This window comes from Panthera uncia, chromosome B1 (genome assembly GCF_023721935.1).
Source record: "Panthera uncia isolate 11264 chromosome B1, Puncia_PCG_1.0, whole genome shotgun sequence".
NCBI classification, from domain to species: domain Eukaryota; kingdom Metazoa; phylum Chordata; class Mammalia; order Carnivora; family Felidae; genus Panthera; species Panthera uncia.
The window spans coordinates 160398466-160424178 of record NC_064811.1 but is presented as its reverse complement, the minus strand read 5'-3'; the positions used below and the strand labels follow the sequence as shown (position 1 = coordinate 160424178).

The window sequence follows — 25713 nt, the reverse complement described above, 5'->3', positions numbered from 1 at the left end:
GGACAGTGCACTTTTGTTTTTGTTTTTGTTTTTAAGTATGTAGCCATAGGTAGAGGTTTGATGATAGTCATAGGAAGAGGTTTAAAAGGTAGCTTTGCTCGAGTGCACCTTGTATCAAAGTTCCGTTCATTGGTTTTTATTTGAATGCCTTACTTTTTTGCATGTTAGTGGATCATGGACATGGCACCATTTTGAGAACTTCATATGACTAATGAAATGGGTCATTCCACTTCAGAGTAAAGTTTATTGAAGTAATTTTTCTGTGTAGGGACAACTTTTAGAATACAAGTGAGACTCATCTGTATATATGTGATGGTTTTCCTGAGCTGACCAAATACATTAAGATTTATTTAAAATTTTTTTTTAAGTTCCAAACTTTCTAGTTAGAACTACAGAGATGAAGTTTTATTGTCATTATTACCATTTTATTTTATTTGTACATGGAACATTAATATTACACATCTCTGCAGATGTCAGTGCTTGAAATAATAAGGAATAAGAGCCTGGATAAATATAAAAGTGTGAAATTAAAAAATTTATGACATGTTACAAACCTCTGGCATATGTCTAGGTTTCTTCATTTAAATACTTCTTATAGGGGTGCCTGGGTGGCTCAATTGGTTAAGTGTCTGACTTCAGCTCAGGTCATGATCTCATGGTTTGTGAGTTTGAGCCCCGCATTGGACTCTGTGCTGACATCTCAGAGCCTGGAGGCTGCTTCAGATTCTGTGTCTCCCTCTCTCTCTGCCCCTCCCCTGCTTGCACTCTGTCTCTCTGAAAAATAAATAAGCATTAAAAAAAAGTTAAAAAACCCCACTTACAGGTTTCTTGTTGGAGCACTAAAGATTTTAATTGAGTGTTCATTAATTGAGTGTTCATCCTCTATCAAAGGCTAAAGAATAGATGATTAACTGTATTCCATATCACAGAACATTATCTGGGTATTTTACTATTAAATTAGCTAGCAAAGATAATGTAACAACTCCACCTTTAGAATAGTATCTCAAAGTGACAAAAACTGTTAAAATTTTCAGTTTCTGTTAGATCCAGTTCAGTTATAAATATTATCAGCTGAAAATACTGAAGTCTGGTCATGAAATTGTGTTAACTGTTGATATTAAAAATTATTTTAAGTGTTTATTTAGAGAGAGAGAGGCAGAATGTGAGAAGGGGAGGGGCAGAGAGAGAGGGAGACACAGAACCCAAAGCAGGTTCCAGGTTTTGAGCTGTCAGCACAGAGCCCCATGCAGGGGTTTGAACTCATGAACCCTGAGATTATGACCTGAGTTGAAGTCGGATGCTTAAACAGGTGAGCCACCCAGGCGCCCTAATGTTGATATTTTCTGAAACAAGACCCAGAAGCTTTGGGTCACTTGGTCTATTGCAGCTGGTGTTGCTGTGAGCACTGTCCTATGAGCTGCTAACTTGTTAGAATCAGTAAGCTTTGGATGTGACCCATGGAGCTCTGGGAAGGCTGCAGTGACTTTGGACTTGTCCCTCTTTATGGGGAAGTGAGATCATAAGTTTCCTCATCAGCCTCTCTTTCTTTCATCTTAGACATGTTTACATGAGAAATTCAGCTTAACCCTGAACTTCCTCAGCTATATACTGCTTCTAGGCTGGAAGTTTAATTCATTTATTTTAAAGAGCTCTTCACCTGTCTGTAAGCAGGAAAAAGCCATTTGTCCATACTTTTCACTTTTTTGGGGGGGTATAATTAGAAGTAGCAGAATGCAGAGGCCCGTGCTTCTTGACAATGAGACCAACAAGACAAATATGCTAGAATGTTTAGAGAAAATTGAAAATAGAGACCTAAGTGAAATCCCAGGGGGTGGTGGGTATTGTGTCCAAATTATCAAAGCCCATGGTGATATGAGGATGTTAGCTGGTGTGTATACATAGTAATTTGTATTGACAAATACATGTGGTTGTTTTTGTAATAAAATTTATAAAATTTGTAAACGTATAGAAAATAATAAGCCATTTCACATTACAAATTCAATCTAAGCCCTATGCTCCTTTTTCATACCCCATTATCTTTCCTCCCTCTCTGTGGGTAACCACCAGCTTCAGTCAACTTAGTGTTTATTGTTCCCAGGCATATGGACATATTTTACCATATATGTGTGTATCCAAAAATAACATGGTAATAATGCATGAATTGTGTGTACATATATCAATTAGTATAACCTATGGAATGTCAGCATAAAGCAACTTTACTTTTGTCTCCAATATTATTTTTGTGCCTTTACATTGATTTGTTGGGTAAAGTTCTTCCCCTGCCCATGGATGAAAACTGAGGAAGGTCCATGATTACTCTTGTCACTTTTGGTTGAAAAAAAAAAAATCCCATGATCATTATAAGTCACAAAACACAATCCCAATTCAGTAATTAAAATGTCTAGGGGACACCTGGGTGGCTCAGTCGGTTGACGTCTGACTCTCGGTTTCGGTCAGGTTGTGGGATCGAGCCCCATGTCGGGCTCTGCACCGAGTGTGGAGCCTGCTTAAGATTCTTTTTCTCTCTCCCTCTGCCCCTCCTCCCCATCTTAAAAAAAAAAAAAAAAAAGTCCAGTTTGTTATTATCAGAACCCCCTCTGGAGAATAGTGCCCTGTTCGGGGCTTAGCATTGACCTCTGTTTGCCATTCGGGCACTCAGCAGTGGCAGTACCCAGATCAGTCACAATGAGAGGAAGTCTGTGTTGTTGAGTCATAGGTAACTTCCACCTGTGCTGCCATGATTAGTTTACATGGTCCCATGGTCCCATGGGGCTGGGAAGAGGCTGACTGCCACCAAAGGACTCTCCACTTCCACAGTGAGAACCTCTTTGCGGTGGATGCTATATCTAGTGGGCATTTACATGGCATATGGATTTCTTCACACTCTGAGACCTTTCCTAGAGGTTCTTCCAGAGTGTTCCTCTACTCACCAGCCTTCCACTTTTGTCTTCCTACATCCCCAAGCAGCTGGCCAAGTAGCCACCCCCACAAACCAGTGAACCATGCTTAGATTTCCTGCTCATTCATTCCTCTCATTGGAAGCCAAGAGAGCCTGGCTGATGCAGTCCACAGGGATCAGTTTTCTAGAACATAAAGGAGCACAAGGAGGAGAAAGAATCTAGAGGGGCAAAAGGAGACTATCCAGCCCACCACACATGCTTGAGTCTGCATCTGGGTCTCTATTCTGTTCCATTGTTCTGTGAGTTTGTGCTTGTAACAGTGCCCCATGCTCAGTACTGCAACTTAATAGATCTTGCTAGTTGTAGGGCATGTCTCACATTTTCTAGAACCAGCATGTCAAGTCCCATAAAAAAATCGTATTAGAACTTTGCCAGGCAAATAATTCTTTAAGTTCTTAATAAGCCTATCTTTGGAATGAATTGATTAGGCTAAATTTGTCCCTAAGTGCTCCCTCTAGTCCCAGAGGCATTTTTCCTTTCTGTCTTTAACTGTTCCATATAGTTAATATGCAGCTGCATTGTTATCCTGACACCACACATTTCCTTGATAAATAGAAAGATTGTGGTGAATTCCAAGTCTACATAGAACTTGGGAATAGAAATCAGTGTATACAAGCAACTTTTTCTCCCTCCTCAGAGTTTTCTCACAGAATCTCTATCAAGGATGATATTTTTAATATGTAGCTCTTGCCGGCAGGGTTTGGTGAAGTTTCTGTCAATATGGTTTCTGTTGGGAATTCTGGTTACTTAAAAGGCGATTTCTCCTATCCTGATGTAGTCCCTCCATATCATTAGACATTAAGTGAAGATCTTTTTCTGCAGTATTAAAAATGCCCACAACATGCTGTTAGGCCTTTCCTAATGGTTTAACTGAAGCATCACTCATTTTAAAAGTAGACAGCAACATCTATAATCATGTTGCTTTTTCAAGCACATAATCCTAAGAAATTAGGAATTAGACTAAAACATTTGTACATTGTATGAGATATTATGCAAATGTGCACACCAATCCTTTAATTGGAAAGAAAAGGTCACATTACATCTGTTTTTGAGTCCTTATATATCACAGAATCTAAGCCTCTATGGTTATGTTGTTTGACATTTGGCTGTTCTCAGAAGACTAATTGCCAAAACATTTTGAATACAAATTATGATGTTCATTTCCTGGCAATAAATGGCTCTGTGAAAATATGGGGTAAGAACATATATACATGGACAGAAACATTAAGATCAAGAGCAGATCTGGCAACCAATGGACTAATTTTTTAGCTCCCCCCTGCCCACCTTCTTTTTTAAAAAAGAACTCTTTGTAATTGAAACAAAAAAATTCTTCAAAGACAGGTGATTTACGATTCTGAAGATTAAAGATTTCACTACCAAAGCAAAAAGTGGCAGTACAAAGTTAAATAAGTTTTTATAAGGTCAGTAAATACTTCTATTGCTTAGATGCTACTTTAAAAAATCAGAAAATTCTGCTGGCATAAATTCATTTTAACTTGACAGTGACTCTTAACCAAAAATCATTGGTTGTGCCTGATTTATAAAATTATTTCTTTTTGCACAGTAGAGGCTTTTTTTTTTTTAAAGCAGACATTCAATTCCTACAGGGCTTCCTGGTTGTAGGTAGAATTTCATAGAACTTCACATCTGCACCATTTGAGATATATGGGAAGAACTTAGGATACAATACAGAAGAGCTATAACCTTTATTAATAATTCTGTGTTTACTCATTTTGAAGCTAACGATCCTAGAACTTAGGTGGTTAAAGAACCTACCTTTTGGCATTTATAATTCACAGCCCATGTTTGCTACCCTGTACACATTTCCAAGTTTTGAGTACTGTGGAGTACTGTTGTAAAACCACTTACTACAGCTTTGGTGGGAGGAAGAATAAAATCCCTCACACCTTACACATTTGCAGATTAAAGTTGGTTTCTGTGTAACGCTTATATTTATTGTTTATCCTCCAACCAAACACAGATGAGGACGAGGATCACTTATTGGCAACGTCAATGATACACAGAATAATAAAAAGGACAAAGTAGGAGTTGGTGGCTTATTCATTATTTACATACCAATGTACTTCAGATTTTTTTGAATGTAATTCCTTTCCTTTCCCTGGGAATTCTTATCTACAGGACACTGGAATCCTCAAGAGTAGTTATCTCTATGCAAGTCTACTTTAGTGGAGTTTAAACCGCAGAGATCTTTCTAGTCTTAGAACTTTACAAGGGGAGTATACAAATCACTATATTATCAAGTCAAACACCTTACTAATCAAGATGTAGTGAAGTAACTCTGCTAATGACCAGTCAGCCTATATCTTACTCACTTAACAAACCTGTTAAATAGATTTAACACCCTGCATGATGATGCGTGGTTAGGGATAGATCCAAGGGTAGGTAGAAACCACTTCTGCCCTCATGGAGTCTGAAGGGTTAGGGTGGGGCAGGGAAGAGCAGTGTATAAATGAAATCTAGCACCAACACTCTGACCTCCCTTATATGGACTTAAAACAACAAAACAGGAAACAAAAGCATGTTACTCTTGACAAACTATGACTTTAGGCTAGGAGCCAGGGCCAAGTGGAATACAGAAGGAACTTAATTCAGGTCTAATGACCTCCTTTCTGAATACTGGCCACCTGAGTACTATTTACTATTTATTAGTGTAATTGGGAAGCTGAAAATCTTATAAAGAAAAATAATTTCACAAAAATCAGAATATGGACTATATAAGCAGTTATTCTCTACAAATGCACTTCATTTTAAAAAGTCATCAGATGATCCAAGATAGCTAACAATAACTGATTTTTTCCTAATGAAACATCCTAATCTTCAAATTTTTTAAATGTTTAATTTTGAGAGAGGGAGAGAGAGAGAGAGAGAGAGAGCGCGTGCGCGCGCGCGTGCAGGAGTGGAGGAGGGGCAGAGAGAGAGAGAGAGAGGGAAATACAGAATCCGAAGAAGGCTCCAGGCTCTGAGCTGTCAGCACAGAGCCCAACGTGGGGCTTGAACCCATGAACTGTGAGATCATGACCTGAGCCGAAGTTGGACGCTCAATCGACTGAGCCACCCAGGCACCCCAAACATCCTAATCTTTTATTTCCTTAATCGAATACATTTTTTACTATTAGGGACTATTTCTTGGTGTTTATATTTAGCTGAAATATCTGCCTCTTATGAGATAAAGCATATAAACTGAAAAGTGTGATGAATGTAAGGTGTTTAAAAATCGTCTACACAGATTCTACAAGTATTATCTATCTGCCAAATTTAATACTGTATCACTTTACCAAATCACAACAAATACGACACAGAGACAATTTGTTTAAGAAAAGTTTTACTAATGTGTTATTATTTCAGCAAAGTTATTGCAACAGGTTTAAAAGGCAGAGAGATACACTATCACAGGCTATAAAGTAACAAAGGAATTTTATACAATTAAAATATTACACAGACTGATGGGATTTACTGAATAACAGATCCATAAAAGAAACTAAATCTGAAAGATTAAATCCAGTATTAGCACCTACAGTATCTCTGAAAGTAAAACTTTTAACTGTTTCATTCTTTCCTAATATATTTCTTAACTTTCTTGCAAATACAGTGCTCTCAAAACCCCGAAGATGAATGGAGGGCATAAGAAACCCTGACACTAAGAACATACAGCCAGAAGAACTATAAACACGAACTCGGACTTGAGAGTTTTAGTTGGAAATCACTGAACTTACTGTACTTGAACCAATCCTAAGATTTCTGTGCACTGAATACTGTATATGAGGAAAAATCTATGAATCATAAGGTTTGCCAGTAGGGACAGTTAAAAATTAGCAATATACGGTATTATTCCTATCAAATTTTTTTCTCATAAGTTATATTTATAACAAAACTATAATTAAAATATTTATTATACTTGCTTATTACACATTCAGGGACACAGCAGGGACATTTATGTGTTTGATGGTTTAGCATCCACTTTATTGTGCTTACTTATTTTTGTAAGGAACACGCAACACATACTACATCTTCCCAACATTCAAGGTAATGCAATAACAAAATTCTCCAAAGAAAAATAACTGGAAATTGCATTAAATACTGTTTTAATTAGGAATAACTGTTATAATAGAACAAGTAACATTATACATTGTTTTTCCAATGAGCTTCCGTTGAAGAAACTGAACAGCAGAAATAGATCTTTAAGATTTTGGCCATGGCAAAACTGGTAGGTCTATGAGATCTGGGAGATGCGTTAGCAAAACCACAGACACGGCCTACCTTTCACCAAAATCCCGGAGAAAAGCATTTTCTGAATTTGGGGGAAATAAGACTGAACACTGGCTAAGATGGGACTCGCTGAAGTCTCAAGCCACCTGGGAAGCTGGCCCCAGGAATGAGAGAACCACTGTCCTGGTGGCAGGTAAGAAATGAATTTTGTGTTGGGCTGACCAACGGCTTATTTTATTAACGGCTTTGAATAAAAAAAGTGAAATGCTTCATTATGTTTTCTCAGAAACTAATCAAGAGATTACAGAGTCCTACACAATTTGGAGACACAAAGTGGATGCTGAGTGACCAGAGGTCACTCCAGGTGTGGAATTTTAGAAAGTTAGTCCTTGGAGTAAATGGCACCGTGGCTCTGGCAGCAGATACAAAGGAATGATGCTCTGGAGAGGAGGTAGGGGACACTCTGTGATCGGCCAGTGGATAGATGAGGGTCCCAGCTGGAGGAGGGATCTGTAGTTAGGAAAAGGAGGAGTTTTAGAAAGGGATGCTAAAAATAACCTCTAAAACAAGTCTCTCACACCAACTGATCAGAGGTCCTAATAAGTGCGCTACGGTCTATCTAACAGAATACTTGGATCTGTACTAATTGACTAAGCAAGTACATAGCCCAGCAGTCCAGAAATGCAAGCCCTGTATATTTCTTATTCTTTTTTTTTAAGAAGGATGATTCTTTTTATTTATTTTGAGAGAGAGAGAGAGAAAACAAATGAACACGAATGGGGCAGAAAGTGAGGGAAAAAGAGAATCCCAAGCAGGCTCTGCACTGTTAGCATGGAGCCTGACATGGGGCTTGAACTCATGAACTGTGAGATCATAACCTGAGCTGAAACCAAGAGGCAGAAGCCTAATCAATTGAGTCACTCAGGCACCCCAAGCCCTCTATATTTCAATCTCTGACCAATCACACCATAAAATATAGTACAGCACAGGGTGAAGTAGCAAATCTGGGGCCAGGCTGCCTCAACTGCTGCCTACTAGTTTTTAGCTTTAGATAAGTAACTTAAGTTCTCTGTGCCTGAGTTTCCTCATCTGAAAAAAACTGGGATAATACTACTACTTTGTAGTGTTGTTGTGATGATTAAAATTAAGCATTTAGAATAGTGCAGGCACATAATAAACACCAACAAAAGTTAGCTATTTTTATCATCACTAATTTATTGTGACAGAATGATACATTCCAATTTTTTAAATAAACAAGATAATCCAAAGAGAAAACACCATCAATCTTTAATAAAGATATTTTAAGTGTTTTTTTAATAAAGGCCATCTCCATGATTTGTGTATTTTCTTTTTTTGTTGTTGTTAAAATCATTAGCTCTCATATAATGCTTCAACCTGCAGAAAACTTAGAGACTTAAGAAAAATGGCAGAATCGAATTAATTATTCTTACAGTTTCTCCCCCTCCTCCAAGACCTCAGCCCATGCTAGATCCTGGCCCGAGGAACACACAGCTCTAAAAACCAAATTGAACAAAAATATTTGCATTCATGAAACTATCCAGAAGTTCCTAAAGTAAATCTTTCCCATTTCAAAATTTCACAGTTGCCTAACTATTGATAGATTAGTCTCTGGTGTGTAATTGCTCAAAACCCCACACCACCTCAGAAAGACATTATATTTAGCAATAATAGCTGCAAAACGAGTCATGACAAATGGGTTGTGCCAAGTCAACACAGCTGCAATTGATAAAATAAACTTATTCCAATGGCACATAACAAAAACCACACTTTAAGGTTCCCGGTTGCTCAACTGAGAAATGCCAGTTTGGAAATTGTACACGAGAAAGTGTATGAACAAGTAACACTAAGTGTTCCCAAACAAGCCCTTTTTAAAAGAAATGAAACACATGGCAGAGGATGTCATTATTTAGATTTTCGGCTTTCAAAGTCAAAGAATTCAGGTGACAATTTCACTAGTGCTAAAAGGCGGCAGCCTTGGAATGCTGGTTGGTTTATAGGGTTTGATAAATTGTGCAGGGGCAGACAAAATGTATTTTTAAAGAAAGTCTTGAAAAAGAAAAGGGGAAGATAAATAATAATCTGATGAACTCTTCCCTTTCCCCATGTTTCTGCTGCTGCAAGTACTTATACGAAGTATGGTGTAAAAACTGGTTTTCCAGTCAATCAGGCTTGGGTTCATATCCCAAAATGTGTTAAACTGAATGATTTTGAGAACACCATATAATCTGTTTGTACCTTGGTTTGCTCATCTGTGAAATGGAGAAAATACTTTGCAGAATTCTTATAAGAATGAGAAATACCATTTGTATAATACCTGGCACAGAGCAGGTGCTCTCAAAGTGGCAGTTATTATTGTTGTTGCCCTGGAAGGAAGAGTATGTCTGCTTTGGTAGCATCTGTTTCTGTGCTGTGAGTTAGTGACACATACCTGCAAACGGCCAATCAGGAAAGTACGGTAGCAGAGCACTGCAGAAAGTGTGCGTGACTGAAATCAGCAGAAACCATGAGGTACGATTTTCTGTTACTTAGAAGGCTATGCTCATGTACTATGGCTTCCACGTGATTTGCTTACAGACTCCCATCAGTATTAACTAATGTATTTCTCACTTATTCAGAGTCATTATATGGATATAGAAGAACATAAATATTCTAAACAAAAGAATTACATTTATGGTTCTACCCACTAGGGGTATGGTTTCTTCTACAGGGCAATGAAGCCACTTAAATAAATGAAATATTCAGAATCTCCCCCTCCACTCTGAAATGTTTCTTTGGTTATTAAAGCCATTCATCATATGGGCAGGGCAATCACTGAAATTATTTTTATATGCAAAATCCAACTATTTGAATGTCTAGGATTGCCTTGAAATACTAAAACAAGAACCCCCCCCCCAAAAAAAAAAAAAAAAAACCAAAACATGCCCTAAAACAAAGTAAGAAAACCAGTCTGAAAATAGTACAGGGGGAAAAAAATCAGGATTAAATTCTAGATCACCAAACGGAATTTGGGCTAAATACACATTTTAAATATAAAGCCAATATAGGGACTATGCCATAATCTAAAGATTTACTTACCATGCAGGAAAGAAAATTCACGCATGCTATAAATGATAAAAACTGCATATACGTCATATAATTTTATTTTTACCTTTAATTCGATGGTTTATCTCCCACTGCTCATGCCTCTGTCTTCATAAATGGTGATTTCAATCTAAACAGCATGGCTGTTAAGAAAACACACTGTAGAATGGAACATATAAAAGGGGACCATGGCAAGATGGTGTGTGTGATCTGTGCAGACTTTGCTGTCAATTCGCTTTGCTCATTTTTAAATTATTAAGGATTTCTCCTACCCAAGTTAAACATGATGCTTTCTCCATCTTGCCAAAAACTTCAAGAAATGTAACTGCCTGCAGTACTCCACATGTCCTCCCTCTCAAACACTGATTATTTATTTTTTGAAGAAAGAAAAAAAAAATTCTGGAAAAAGATGCTATAGTGTAGAAGCTAGAGGGTTCTTGGCTGAGAACTGAAGGAGGTAATGAATTCAGGGGTTCAAAATGCCCTGAAATTATTTGCTAACTTTTTCCTGGGAGAGGGTTCATGACCTCTAAAAGTTTAAGAACCACTGCTGTGGAAGATAATAAAACTGCTGAAATTATTATCAGCTGGAAGGCCTGGGATTATCTGACCTAGGTTTTTAAAAAAATTTATTTTACTCATTACTCCAGTTATCAAGTTAAATTAGTTTTCTTGCAATTTTATTTACCAAATTCACTTAGTGAGTTTCAAAGCTTACTGCCTCTAAAAATATGCACAGTATGTCAAAGGTAATGAAATGATACATTTGGCAGCTGTAACTGATTTCAACTAGTCAGATGAACCCCCATGGAACTGCAATTCATTTGGATGACAAGTCTCACCACACATTATGAGTTTATGCATTTCAAAGAGGCTATAGGTTCAGAGTTTCTGCAGCTGAAATGCATTACTCATACCACCCCCATTATTACTACAAGATGCCCTCAGAACCACCAAGAAAGACGGTAACCAGAATATTAAACAATCCAGAGACCTGCACAATTGCAAAGGAAGGAGACTTGCTTTAAGAAAAATGTTGGAGACAAGAGGCTTATGGTAGGTATGCAATTCACACAGAAGATTCCTAGGGCAAATAAATACATGAGAAAGGAGTTAAATTCTCTCCAGGTGATGCCCAAGAGTACCGTCAAAATTTTCTTTTTATAGATATTTAGACCTTATGATCTGGACTAAAAAGATACAACTCGAAGTCCTCTCTCAATGGGATCTGTCAGGAGGAGGCCTTGGGGAGCATATATCTTCTCATTCTGCTCTTGAATGTATTTGGACACTTTCTTCAGAACCTGACAGAAAAGAAACACCACAGCTTTTTATGTCATCATCAGATTTTACCTTAAGTAGCAGCTGGATCTCCAAATACTCAGGCAGTGGAATTAGTTTTCAAAATCAGAAATAGATATTCATATGGAGGGATACAGCTCTGAGTATGTGGCACACACCAGTTGTACACAACATTCAGCACAGTTTGATGGACTCGGCGAGTCACAAGTTATCTTCAATACGGTGAAAGTGCAAATGCACACAAAAGCATGAGTGCCGGCCCCTCCTCCCTGCCCCCTGTCATCTCAATCCTGGATACAGAGAAATAAGTGGATGCTCACATACACAAAAGTTAGTTGTACTTTTCCCTTTCCCACTCATAAGGTGTTGTCAGTGTGATACCTTCTAATACCAAGAGTAGTTCTTGGCCTTCCGTCCCCTTTAACACTGAAGAACTGCTGTTTCTCTTGTTTGTATGTTTTCATCAATTGTAAGTAATGATACAAAGTTAGCCCATAACAAAAGATAGAAGATAGCCCAGTTAGTTTAAAACGGAAAAGTTTATTTCCTTTGTAAAGCACGTGACTGTCAGTGGCTATGGAGTTTCTGATGACAAGTGTCTTCCATCATTTCCGTGTCTGCATATAGTGCTACTCTGTAGTTTGCTCTTGTGTCCTCGATGGGAACTTCAATTTATAAGTTTAGCATTAAGGTTGTAAAAGTCAAAGCAAATGCAGACAAAAACCAGATAGGATACAAAGGAACTTCTGGAAATTGCCAAATCTCCAGCTTTAACAAGGGCAATTTTGAGACCGATAAGCTAGGGGAAAATAAATCTTAAAAGTTATATACAAAATCAAAGAGTTACATGTTTTATTTCAGATTCAAAGTCATCATAATAACCCTTTTTTGGCTCTAATGTTCAAAAAGGCTTTGATCCAGTTCTTTAATTACTATATATTTTCTTAAATTCATACTACCAGAATACAATAAAGTCACAGATAAGCGCAATCACAACATAAAGGGGAAAAAGAACTGTATGAAAATAGTTGGAAATTAAGAAACAATTTAAGAGTGGGTCTACAATGCACCGGGGCAAACTAACAAAATTAGGATGTTACAATTTAGGTACTTTCGTATAAATTGATTTAGAATTTTAAACACTAGGTAGTCTGTATAGTGGATTTTCTTACTGAAGGAAAGTGAAATTTAAATAAATTCATTCAAGTTACATCTTTGGGAATACTACAATCTCATGTTCTAAAAGAGCATGATATCATTAAAAGAACAGTCTGCAGGGTTAAGTAGTGAATTAAGAATACCACCACTTCTGGGGCAGCTGGGTGGCTCAGTCGGTTAAGTGTCTGACTTCGGTTCAGGTCATGATCTTGCAGTTTGTGGGTTCGAGCCCTGCATCTGGCTCTGTGCTGACAACTCAGAGCCTGAAGCCTGCTTCACATTCTGTCTCCCTCGCTCTCTGCCCCTCCACAACTCATGCTCTCTCTCGAAAAATAAACATTAAAAGAAAAAACTTAAAAAATACCACTTCTGAAGAATTTTTTTTTTTAACCTAATTACCTAGATAATAGAATTATCATTCTATTTTCAACTCACAAAGAACCTGAGTAATGCTTGGTCTTTATGGGCAAAAAAAAATCTTAGGTACATTTTATCAGTTTATCAATCATGCTAAAATAACAAATGTAAGGAAGTAGCCCATAAAGGTGCCCAAGTCAGGACGCTCAATCTTCTGTCCAATTTCTTTCCCAGCTTATCTGACAGAACTGGAAATTGGAGAGTCGGTGTACCCTCACTCCAGTACCTTTACACTAGGGGGTGGCAGTCAGAAAAGCGTCTGCATGGCTGGTTGCAAAGAAAGGATTCCTTCAGAACAGCTTTCCTCCCTCACTCCTTGGGCACAGGTTACGGGCAAAGAAATAGCATGCCTTTATTTGATTCAAGCATTAACTTTGATGTGCAAAGTTTTTACTTAAACTTTAATAACATTCATGTGCACTTAGGTATCAGTTCAGAAACAAAACAATGTCTTCTTTTTGCATAAGCTCCAAATCCTCTTAATATTGCTCTGGGGAAGGCAGGACTGTCTTAGTCTCTTCAGCAACAAGAAAGCTTTAACATGAGTAAACTCACACTGCATCCCAGGCAGGACAAATCAGCATGCTCACTCCTAGGAAACTTTATGTTGACGTTTTGCTCACAGTTTATTATTTTTGGTAAATCAATGTCAAAACAAACAAGAATATTGGACAAAATTATCTGTTATCCTCAAACCCTCAACAAAACCTCAATCTGTGTAATATTTACAAAGCTGAAGACAATCCAACCTCAGCAAAGACTATTTATTATCCTCCTTGAGAATATTAAACTGGAGAAAGCCTCAAGAAGAAATACAGACCTTTAAGAAAAACTATCCTAAGTGCGGCTAAGCAAGAACAGCAGGATCTTAGTATTTTCAGAAAATATCTAAGTTCCTTCTAATTTGTTCCTTTTACAGATTACAGCACATAAGCAGAAAGGATGTTATGAACCAGGCAGACAGCTACTGAGAGGAGAAGCTTCTACAAGCCCATTTGTTCCCCAATTATAATGGCCAGCAACAATAGAGAAATAACACTGAAGTCTTTATCTTCATTTTAAATCAATAAATAGCACATTACAGGGGAAAAAAGCATGATTGTTCTAGTGAGTTTTAAAAGGCTTATTTACAATTTCAAAAAATTTAACTCACATGACAAAGCGTAAGTACTATTATATTAGGCTTTCTGTTTGTAGGTTAAAAATTTTAGTCTTTAAAACAATACAGACTAAATGACTCAAGCCTGTTCTTTCATAAAGTAGAAAATAATAGCACAGAAATTCCTAAGGGACAAACTGGAGGGAGGGAGAAGGCAGCTGTTCTTACACTTTTATCATTTTATCAAAACTACAAATATACATTTAAAATTTTTCTTTTGAAAGTATAAATACATTATATCTTAATTAGGACCATTCCAGCTGTTCACTTTGCGTGATCTAGTTATTCATTGTCCAGTAAAATCACCTACTTAAAACATGTAGCCACACCTTAAATTTTGGTTTCTTGACTAATTTTATTTGGTCTTTACTTGCTTTATAAAACCCCATAAAAAGAAACTTTGGTTAGACATATAAAGTAGTGCCTTCTATATTGCCTATGAACCCAAGTGAAAACATATATTAGGATCAATTTCCACTTTATTTCTGATACTGAGAACTGCCTTTCAAGACTAGTAATTAAAGGGATATATATATATATATATATTTTAATTTTAATTAATTAATCAATTTTTAGTAGGCTCTGCACCCAATGTGGGACTTGAACTCACAACTCTGAGATCAAGAGTTGCATCCTCTACCAACTGAGCCAGGCAGGTGCCCCCAGTCAAAGGGATTTTAATTAAAAGCTACCAAATGTTTTAGCAGCTAAATAAGCCAGCAGCTGCTAAAAAAGATTACTCATATTTGAAAAAAAATTGTATATGAGTTCACAAATACCTGATTAAAACATGTATGTGTGTATATATGTAAACACTTAAGTTAGTGTATGTGTATATATGTATATACACTAAATTCTCACTTATTTTAAAATTTTATTTTTATAATAATATCTCTATTTTTATTTTATTTTAGAGATAGAGAGCACATGCACACACTTGTGCAAGGGAGAGGGCCACAGGAAGAGAGGGAGAGAGAGAAAGAGAGAGAGAGAATGAGAGAATCTTAAGCCGACTCCACGTTCAGTGCAGAGCTCAACATGGGGCTCGATCCCACAACCCTAGGATCATGTTCTGAGCCAAAATCCAGAGTCAGATGCTCAACCAACTGAGTCACCCGGGTACTCCTTAAAGATTTTATTTTTAAGTAATCTTCACACCCAACGTAGAGCTCGAACTCGCAGCCCCAAGATCAAGAGTCGTTCGCTCTACTGACTGATCCAGCCAGGTGCCCCTTATATTTATCTTAAGAAAACACTATTTATTATTAAGCATCTACCATATGTAAGGAAATACATTAATTCTAATACCCATTTTATAGTTGAAAGAATTCAGATTAATTTGTCCATGATCCTATAATTAGTGAATGAGTTGGCTGGAACCCAATTACCCACTTCTTTTTACAACTGATATTAGAAGGAGGTTTCTGTATCTATTTCAGTAAATGCACATGGATAAATAAAAGCTAACTGAAATTGTATTAACAAATGTGAAATGTAGTGAAATGACAACTCTACCAGGCTTGAACAAAATACTCTCTCTGGAGGATGTAATTCTACTTTAAATTGGCAATATTACATACTTCTTTAAATGACCATCCCCGGATGACCTAGTTTCTATCCATATGAATTCAGCCTTACCCTCCCCTCCTACATCCAGCTTCTCATTCAATCTTGGTTCTACTATCAACATATTCCTTGAATTTGTTCACTTCCTTCTATCTCTACTGCTCTGTTCCCTGTCCAAGCTATCGTCATCTCTTGTCTGGATTTCTATGGAGCATTGTACCTGGTTTCCCTACTTCCACTTTTGTATCTTTTTTTCCCTCCAGAGCAAAGAAATTGCTTTAAAATGAAAATCTGATCATATCACTCTCCCGCTTAAGACCTTGAAATAGCTTCCCCCCTGCACTGAAAATAAAGTCTGAATATCTTTCCATGGACTACACACTCCTACATGACACAGCTCCTTCCTTACCTCTCCAAATTCACCTACAGCCCCTCTCTTCCACACTGGCCTTCTTACAATTCCCAGGACCCATCATGCTCTTTGGGCCTTTTTATTTACCATCTCTCTGCCTGAATGGTCTGGACGATTTGTAGCCTTCACTTAGCAGCTTAAATGTTACCATTTCAGTGGCCTTTTCTGACCACACAATCTAAATTAGGTCTCTCCTATTATTTTCTATCATGGGAAAGTTTGTTTTTTTCAAGACGTTTATTGCCATTAATAATTTAGTTGGTTTTGTTTCCTTAACATCAGTTGTTACCACTAAATTATAAATACTACAAGGTCAGTAATGATGTTTGTCCTATTCCATTATATCCCCTGTGCATTGTTTAGCACATAGTAGGCTTTCGATAAATATTTATCAAATGAATGAAACCCTTGTCCCTTCACTCAGCAAGTGTACTATTAAAGAGAAGCTGCTAAGACAAAACACAGACTGAAAGCTGATACTGATCCTTTACAACTTCTGATTTTGAATATTAAACAGGAATGAAAGTTGGCTGGTTCTCTGTATAATAGGGAGAAAAATATAACAACTAATTTAGTTATTTAGATATACCCTTTTTAGTAAAACTAACACAATTCACGTCAGGATGCTAATGAATATGGCAGCATCTCCAGCCAGTAACTCACAAAAATAATTTAGCTGCAACTCTCTGCTCTCTACTACACAGAGTGCAAGACAACCACGGGGACAGTTCTGTTGTGTGGGGTATAGTACAGATACCCGTATAGCATTTCAGTTGCTAAACATGCTCAAAATTAAACGATGTATTAGGGGTTTACTCTGATTGACTTAAATTCAATACATATTCAGTGAGCACCTAATGCACCCAGGGCATGGTGTTATGCATGAAGAGGGACACAAAACAGTTAAGGCACTGTCCTTGACCTCAAGAAAAATACATACTTAAAGGGCAAATAAGAAAGCAAACTGCTACATTCAAAAGTCCAGAGAGGTAAGTGCCAGGAAAAGAGACATAAATAAAATGCGGGGATACATAGGTCAGAAAGATACTAATTAGAAGAGTAAGGAAAGGTTACAGGACAGAGGCACCTAAGGGTTTGGTGAGACTTGAACACAGGGAGAGTGGCATTATAGGTGGAGGAAAACCTAGGAGGGTATGCTTGGTGCCCAGCGAGGAAGTGGGTTTGGCCAAAAGATACAGTGAGAAAGGGGCGGGAGAAAGCTGGAAAGGGAGGCCTGAGGTCAGTTGGAGAAAGGGCTTGAGCTCTACTCACTGGCAGTGAATGGGAAGCCAGGAGAGGCCTCCGAATTTATAGGAGTGCTAGAGGAAGTAATGCAGTGTCCATGAAGGCAGCAATAGATGGTTTGGACAAGTGAAAGAATGGAAGAAATGAAACTCATCACACTATTTCGACAGTCTAAGAGGTAATAAGGGCGTACATTAGAGCATTGGCAGAAGAAATCATGAAAAGTTAATGAATGGGAAAATGGCAGATATTTCAGTCTTTGACAACTGATAAATTTTTCCCTCTTCTTCATCCCCCACACCTAAAGATGGTACTGAAAAAGGAAGGGTGTTATTAAACAAAATGGGGAGGTGTGAGGTTTGCCTTTTGGACATCTACATTGAGAAGCTGGCACCTCCAGGTCTAGCAGGCAGTTGGAAAGAAAAGAGAAGAACTCAAGCTGGAGGATAAGACTGAAGACAGAGACTTGGGGAAAAAAGTAAAAGGATTCTCAAAAAGCTAGATAGAATGAGAATACAGATCTTCTACAATCTTAAGTGTAAGTCAATTTGAACATTGGTATGTCAACTCTATGTTAACAGATGAATTTTGACTGGTTTCTGAAGACTCAGGAATCTCTACTATGTGCTCTCTACACAGGAGCAATGACAGAATTTGAATTATTATTATAAATGCCCTTGAAATTTTATGGCAACTGTTATAAACATGGATATATCAATTCACCTTTTTTATGATTTTAAGAGATTTTGTGAAAACAAAGGTTGGCTCACCTTCTCATAATGAGTTTCCATGCATAAGAAGATGGTGTAGGCTGTTAGGCAAGCCAAACAGCCTTCAAGATATGATTGGCCCCCAAGCTTCTCTGCTTCTGCATAAAGGTTATTTAGAGTTCGAACTGTTTCTTCAAACTGCTGCCTATCAATCTGTATGGAAAAAAGAATTTAAAGTAAGTTTTGGGTAAAAGATCAGCCACTCACTAATGCTGGCTATCACTAATTGATTCTGCTGTTCTGTCAACATTCTTATCTAATAGTTGGCAAACCTCCTGGATGATTAAATCAGGACCTATGTTACTGAAACTGCTTAGTTTTTTTTTTTTTTTTTTTTAAATCTTATCCCTCTTATGGACACTGGATATCTTCAAGGCTCAGTATGGTGTCTCTTTATTCTCTATACTGAGTTTCAAGTAACTTAATAAAATTATACAATCCTTCCATTTTCCATTCACTTATATTCACATTTACTGAGCACCTATCATCAGATGTTAGGACAGGCCTTTGAGGAAGATGAACAAGACACTCAGTCCTCCAGGAGTTGACAAGTCATGTAAGCAGAACAGGTATGTAAACATAAAGACATAATAAATTGATAAAGTACTACAGTGGGCACATATATAAAGTATGGCGGGAGCACAAAAGGAAGGAGAAGTTCTCTTTATCTGGAAAGGACAGGTAATCTTTTTATTGTTTTAAAGTTTTTTTTTAATCTAAATTCCAGTTAGTTAACATACAACGTAATATTAGTTTCCGGTGTACAACATAGTGATTCAACACTTCCATACATCACTTGGTGCTCATCACAAGTGCACTCCTTACTCTCCATCACCTGTAAGTTGGTTTGCCTCTCTCTCTCAGAGCAGGTAATCTTAAATTGAGTCCCTAAACACTGGAATTTACTAAAAGCTCACACTGAACAAGGCAAAATCTCAAACTATCACACAATTCTTCACACCAAGTCATTCCTGTTACCCTTCTATTCAGTGACACCATTATCTCACATTGACCCTAATACTACCATTGTCTTCCATTTTCACTCTAATCATCTGCTTTCACTTTCTTCTGCTAACAGTACTTTCACATCTCAGTGCTCTACCCTAGGATTTTCATCCCATTAGTAGAGTATTTCATGCCACACTATCATTCTTGACAACAAAGGACAACTTATCTGTCCTTACTATAGGGCCCCTCTCACACAAACTCCCTTATTCCTGAAACGAGTAGAGTAACTCCTTACATATGAATTCTCTCCTTTATGAAGTCTATACATATAGACTCAGAAAAAAGTCAAAGGACTTCAATATACAGTTTGAGACAAAACAGTCCCACGAACATAATTTTTTAAAATGTAAAACAATTTATGGTCATCATCCTTAAGCTATTAAAACCCTTTAGGTTAGAGGCAGTTGTGATCATTGTTTTGTTCTGAGCGTGGAAAAACTGTGAGGATGTGGTGAGCCAACGGCATGAAAAACTTTAATGTGAACTTTAAAATGGTGGTGGCTCTCCTGCTTTTTCAATAGGAACTACTTTTAATTTCCTAGAATATTAAGAGTTTCTGAAAAGGGCTGGATGGGCAGAGATGGTGTGGGAAGCCGCCACTTGAAGAACGGTCATTTGGAGAATTGACGTCAGAGTTCTCATTCCCTGAAAATGAATTCTATTCACTCTGCAAATAAATATTTGTAACAAATTGTTATCTTTACCCAATTATACCTAAAATAACACCTTCAGTTTGTCACATCAGCAAATCCACAAAAGTCTAAATAATTTCAAACACTCACAATTGATTTACTTAAATGTTATGATCTGATAAGGAAGGTTCCATGAATTATTTACATTTCTTTGGCTTTGTGATTCAAAACCATGGGCTCCAACCCAGAAACATCTTTTTTCAGATCAGAATTACTGATCATACTAGAAACAAGAATTCTTAAAAAAGCTATTCCAAGACAGTAATGCTTTATAGGATGGAAACAAATCATAGATCATTAAAGAAAAACAAACCAACCAACCCACCAACATGAAGGACTTTTTTAAAAGGTTAAAAAAGAAATTTAAAAAGTCAGGAATTTCTTTGAAAGATTACTAAAAAAGGAAAGGGGAAAAAAGGTAAACAGCATGGTAGACAGCAGCAAGAGCAAAGGACCTAACATATGAGGGTTCAACAGAACAAATGTGGGCATTTTTCTTTCACTCCCTTCACTATGAAAAATACCTTTCAGTATTCTCTCTTGGGTACCTGAAGACTGATACAGATGCTATGACAAAATTGGGAGATTTGTGAAGTGGGAGCCCAACATAAATTTGGACTAATAAACATTGAAAATCAGAATGGAAATAGGAATCAGACTCATTTTCCCAGAAATTTTGTTTCTTGTTGAATGATGTGGTAGAAAGCATGGGGCTGAAGCTTAAAGTGATCACAAGTCAAAGGTAATTTCTATGAACCAGATGCAGACACATATTTTAAAGGTATGTAGGGGAACAAATGCTTCAATTATAGTTGACTCATTTCTCTCCTACCCAGACCCAGGGTGTCTAGATGTCTGTATTTTGGCTAAAGTTAGACTAAGGCTTTCTTTAAGAATTGTCCGGGCAACAAAGTACTTAAGCATCAAAGTATTACATTCTAACAGGCAACGGAAAAAGTAAACTTGTTAACAGGCAGAACGTGCCCTCACTCTCAGATTAAAGGGTACAAATGCCTCTGTGTGTGTGTGTGTGTGTGTGTGTGTGTGTGTGTGTTGCTTTAAAGTAATACAAAACATTGTATATTAGTTTCTTCCTCTATTAAATTGCCAAGTGTGATGTTCTCACAAAAGGAAAATCAGCCCCAGTGGCAGAGCAATCAGTACAACTTCTAGGGTAAGGAGTAGAGAAACAAAGACAGAAACCTTCCAATTTTCCATCAAACAAAGCAAGGAAAATTTAAACCTGTAATTTAAATTTGATTTCAACACATTAAAAGGAAAATCAAAAGCTCTCCCAAGCAGTTTAAAGCATAAACTAGTGTTTTAACCCAAACATTTAAAAAGAAAAAAAGAAGAAAAATCCCTCAAAGACACAACTGAACAGCACCAAATAACACTCCGTATAGTACTCAGAGTCATAAGCAGTTCTGGTCTATAATCTGAAGTCAAAGAAGTAAAAAGGCCTCCAGAATTTAGAAACATCAATTTTCTATAAAAATCAGTGGAGTACTGTGACTACATTGTGTTTCTGTATTCAGACTATAAAATAAAGGCTCTACCACACAGAGTGGAAGGCTAATGTGTTTCTGCATACATATATTTGGCTTAGTTATGAGTTAGAAGTTTGACTTTAAAACCTTTAAACAAAGAAATCTTGTAACATCCAAGTAAGTGTATAGTTTACACTATGATTTGAAAGTACATAAATAGTGTACATCAGACTTTCCATAAGAGGCTTGCAAATAAAACATTTGATCCATTTCATACAAACCCTAACACAGAAAACATGTATGTTAACTGTGATGTTAAATTATTTAAAGAAAAAAAAACAAAACAAAAAAAAACATTTGGTAGCTCTAGCCAGCAGGCATCGTGCTCAATTTCTACCTCTTCAAACCACAGTGGAAATGTCCAGCCAGTGTCAAGCTGAGTTAACTCATAACATTGCAATGATAAACTGTAGCATTTATGTGGCATTTCACAGACAAACTAATATGAAATCTTCTTTAAAAGGCATATCTGATCTGGGGCACCTGGATGGCTCAGTCTTATTAAGCGTCCTACTGCGGCTCAGGTCATACCTCGCAGTTTGTGGGATTCAAGCCCCGTGTGGGGCTCTGTGCGGACAGCTCAGAGCCTGGAAGCCGGCTTCCCACTCTGTGTCTCCCTCTCTCTCTCTGCCCCTCCCCTGCTCATGCTCTGTTTCTCTCTCTCTCTCTCAAAAATAAATAAACATTCAAAAAAAAAAAAAAAAAGAAAGAAAGAAAAGAAAAGCATATCTGATCTTTCATTTGCATTTAAAGAAACATACTTGGGTCACTAACTTGACCACAGTGTTGAAGGACACTATAATTGATATACATTGATTTCCCAAACTTGGCAATCAGGTAGAACCACCTACCTTGTTACAAGCTGATTTTAAAGGACTGCTACACATTTCTCTAGCACAGAATCATCTACACCCACTTATCCCATGACCAGTATTTCTTACTCCCACACCCACAGCACACCTCATCACCTCAGTCGCTCACTTCCCAATCAAGGAGAAAAGAGCACAAAACTCTGCTCCCATCTTACCAGAAACTGATCTCTGAAAAGTAAACTGAATGTAAGGTAACATGGCTCAAGACCAAAAGATCTTTCTTTGGGTAGGTGAGCACATGCGGGCCCAAGAAAACACACAGTCACATATGCTCACTTCATTGTACTTTTAAAATAAAATTCACTGATTTTTTCCCCCTAACTCTTAAGAAAGAGGAAACAGTGCCTTCTTCCATTTCTGTGTGCAGAGTTGTCTAAGGGACCTATATCCTGAGGACAGTTTCAATATGCAAGCATCAAAACGCAGGTGGCTCCCAGTGATCTTAACTGGGAACAACAAGTTGAAGGCCTTGTTCGGAGATATTTCCCTGTCCAGGCCGATCTACTGTTCTAGGTTTTTCAGGTTCCAAGAAAGCCTGTCTGTAACTGTCTGGCACAGCATTTAATAAACCCTTTCTGCTGAGCAGTGCGACCAGCACAATGGCCACAAACGCCAGTCACAAGAATGATGATGATTACTCTTGCGTGGCGAAGTAGGAGGTCATAGTTTACAACATGCTGAGTTAGGTGGCTTGGAACCTCAGGAATTAGTTCCTCATCACTGTTGTCAATAACCCGGGTGGAGGTGTGGAGACGGCCAGGTAAGAAGACAGCTGGCCGGGTACAGATTCCCGGCACTCGGCACCACCGAGTTCTATAAGGCCATCACACTCAGGGGCTTGGCTTTATTTGTCCTCCTCCAAACACCGCATCTTGCTTAGTGGCTCTCCTTTGACCAAGGCACCTCCTTTGCCTGCCCCTCCTCAGAACCGCGAGGCAGGCATCAAACGGGTCTGGTGTCGGCCCATACTCCCTCCCGTCCCTGAAGAGTCCCCCTCCCTCGCCCCAGAGCAGGTGTGGGGAGCCAGTCTGCGTACCCGGTTCTCCAGCTCCGCGGGGAACTTGGTCTGGAACTGGCAGCGTGTGCCACTGCTGTAGTCTCGCTGAATGAATACCTTCCCGGACACCGGCGCCTGCTGCGGCCTCATGGCGAGGACAGGACCGGCGCGCTGCGGGTTCGGGGAGACACCAACCACGGGTCAGATCCCCGGCCTGGACCAAAGACAGCCCCCCACCCCCCCTCCCACCGGCCAAAGCAGCCCAAGGCCTCTTCCGCCCCACTCCCCTTCACCCATGCTGTCACCGCGGGCCTTTAGCTACAGCCCCGGCCCAGGCCCCGCGCCCCCCACAGCCCGGTTCGGCCCGGGAAACACGAACCCGCCTCCTCTGCCCTCCAGCTGCAGTCGCACCGCCTACGCCGTCACTTACGTCTTGCCGCAAAAGACCTCTTTCCCCGCCCCTCAGCTCGGCGTCCTTCCTCGAGGCGAGGACCCACCCTCTCCTCGGCCGTAAAGCGACTCTGGTGAGGCTGCGCGCTGCGGCGTGGAGGCGGGCTCAGCGGGCGGGGCCCAGGCTGACTCCGCCTCCCGCCCCTCCCGGAGGAGTCAATAAGGAAGGAAAAGCCTGGGCGGGGCGGGGAAGGGGAGAACTTTGGAGCGCGGTGTCTTGCCGATGGTTGCTGAGGTCTAAAACTCGGGATTTTCCACGTTGTGTCATTTCCTTGTCACATTGTGTCATTTCCCTATTCATCGTCCAGGTAGTTTTTGATCACTGATGTAAGGTGTTATTTTCACTCTTGATTGGATGTCCTAGCTTGCACGTGGGACACCACCCAACTCTATACCAAATAAACTGCTCACACAAATTTGTAAACAGAAAGCAGAAGCCTAGGGACTTCTTTTGGCAAAGGGGTGGGAGGAAGAGAGGACAAAGAACCTGCTTGGGCTTTGTCATCCAGCATCCTTCCTCCAATTCTCTGAGGTGTTACTGATCCTCCTACCCCAAGATTTTCATTCAGTACCCCAGTCTACATCCCTCAGGTGGCCTGAGAGGACAAGCAGTTCTCATTTCCTTGACCACTGGGGCTCTCACTTAACTCAGCATACTTTTGCAAGGCAGCCAAGGAGACCCCACCTTAAACTTGTCTGCTGGTGCTGGCTGATATAACTTGTTAGCACCACTATCTATCTCATCCTGAATTTTATATATTTTAAGAATATTCTCTTACTGTATTTTTAAAAGTTTTATGGAAATATAAATAGCATACAATAAACGCAATGTATTTGAAGTGGACAATGTAATAAATTCTGACATATATATACAACCTTGAAATCATCTCATCATCTCAATCAAGATTGTGAACATTTATCTCCCTCAAAATTTGAGATTCCTTATGCTCCTTTGTAATCCCTCTGCCCTACCCTTTTCCCCAGGCACTGATCTGCTTTCTGTCACTATATGTTAGTTTGCATTTCCTTGAATCTTATGTAAAATGAATCATACCATTTGCTGTCTTTCACATAGACAGTATTTTGAGATTCATCTGTTGTTGTGTTATTATGAATTCATTCATTTTTGTTGCTGGATAGTATTGCATTGTATGGATTTCCTATTGTTTGTTTATTCATTCATCTGTTGATGGACTTTTGAGTTGCTTCCAGTTTGGGGCTATTACAAATAAAGCTGCTATTGGACATTCATATTCAAGTCTTTGTATGGACATATGATTTCATTTCTCTTGGCTAAATATCTAGTGTTTAACTTTTTAGGAAACTGTCGAACTATTTTCCAAAGTGGTTGTACCATTTTACATTCACACCAATAGTATATGAGGGTTGCCCCATGTTTGTATAGAGATATCCTCTTGTAGTTATACATTTCATTTTTCTATGACTAATGATTTTGAACATCTTTTCATGTACTTATTTGCCATTCCTATATCTTCTTTGATGAAGTATTTGCTCTAGTTTTTTTGCAATTTGTGTTTGTTTTCCAATTATTGAGTTTTGAGAGTTTTGTTGTATATTCTAGAGACTAGTCCTGTATCAGATATACAATTTGCAATCTTCCCCCCCCCCCCCCCCCCCCCATTCTGTGGCTTGAGTTTTCACTCTCTTAACATATCCTTGGGTTTGGAACACATTAGGGTGCAGATATCTCGGGAAGGGCATTATTATGCCTACCACAGGTATGGATTTAAGTTCATTTTTTCTCCTCATATAATTATCCAGTTATTCCAGCATTATTTGTTGAAAAGACTCTCCTTTCTCCACTT

General features: G+C 38.5%; 1 protein-coding gene across 1 annotated transcript; it reads right to left on the bottom strand.

Annotated features, from left to right (window-relative positions):
- Positions 1–6286: 6286 nt before the first annotated feature.
- GOLGA7 (golgin A7) lies at positions 6287–23892 on the bottom strand. The gene is made up of 6 exons (XM_049631484.1): positions 23817–23892; positions 23477–23608; positions 18319–18471; positions 11492–11593; positions 10357–10419; positions 6287–7697 (listed from the first exon to the last, which is right to left on the bottom strand). Exons 2-5 carry the CDS (start codon positions 23585–23587, stop codon positions 10372–10374), a joined length of 414 nt encoding a protein of 137 aa, XP_049487441.1. The 5' UTR covers positions 23588–23608; positions 23817–23892; the 3' UTR covers positions 6287–7697; positions 10357–10371.
- Between the last annotated feature and the right edge of the window lie 1821 nt (positions 23893–25713).

What these genes read in the sequence shown, in the direction of transcription:
- GOLGA7 (XM_049631484.1), bottom strand. Translation starts at nt 23,587, where the DNA reads ATGAGGCCGCAGCAGGCGCCGGTGTCCGGGAAGGTATTCATTCAGCGA. An exon ending in TGGAAACTCATTATGAGAAG is followed by an intron (nt 11,594 to 18,318) that starts GTGAGCCAACCT and finishes CTTTTCTGTCAG; the next exon opens with GTTCTGAAGAAAGTGTCCAA. An exon ending in TTGAGAGAGGACTTCGAGTT is followed by an intron (nt 10,420 to 11,491) that starts GTATCTTTTTAG and finishes CATGCTGTTTAG; the next exon opens with ATTGAAATCACCATTTATGA.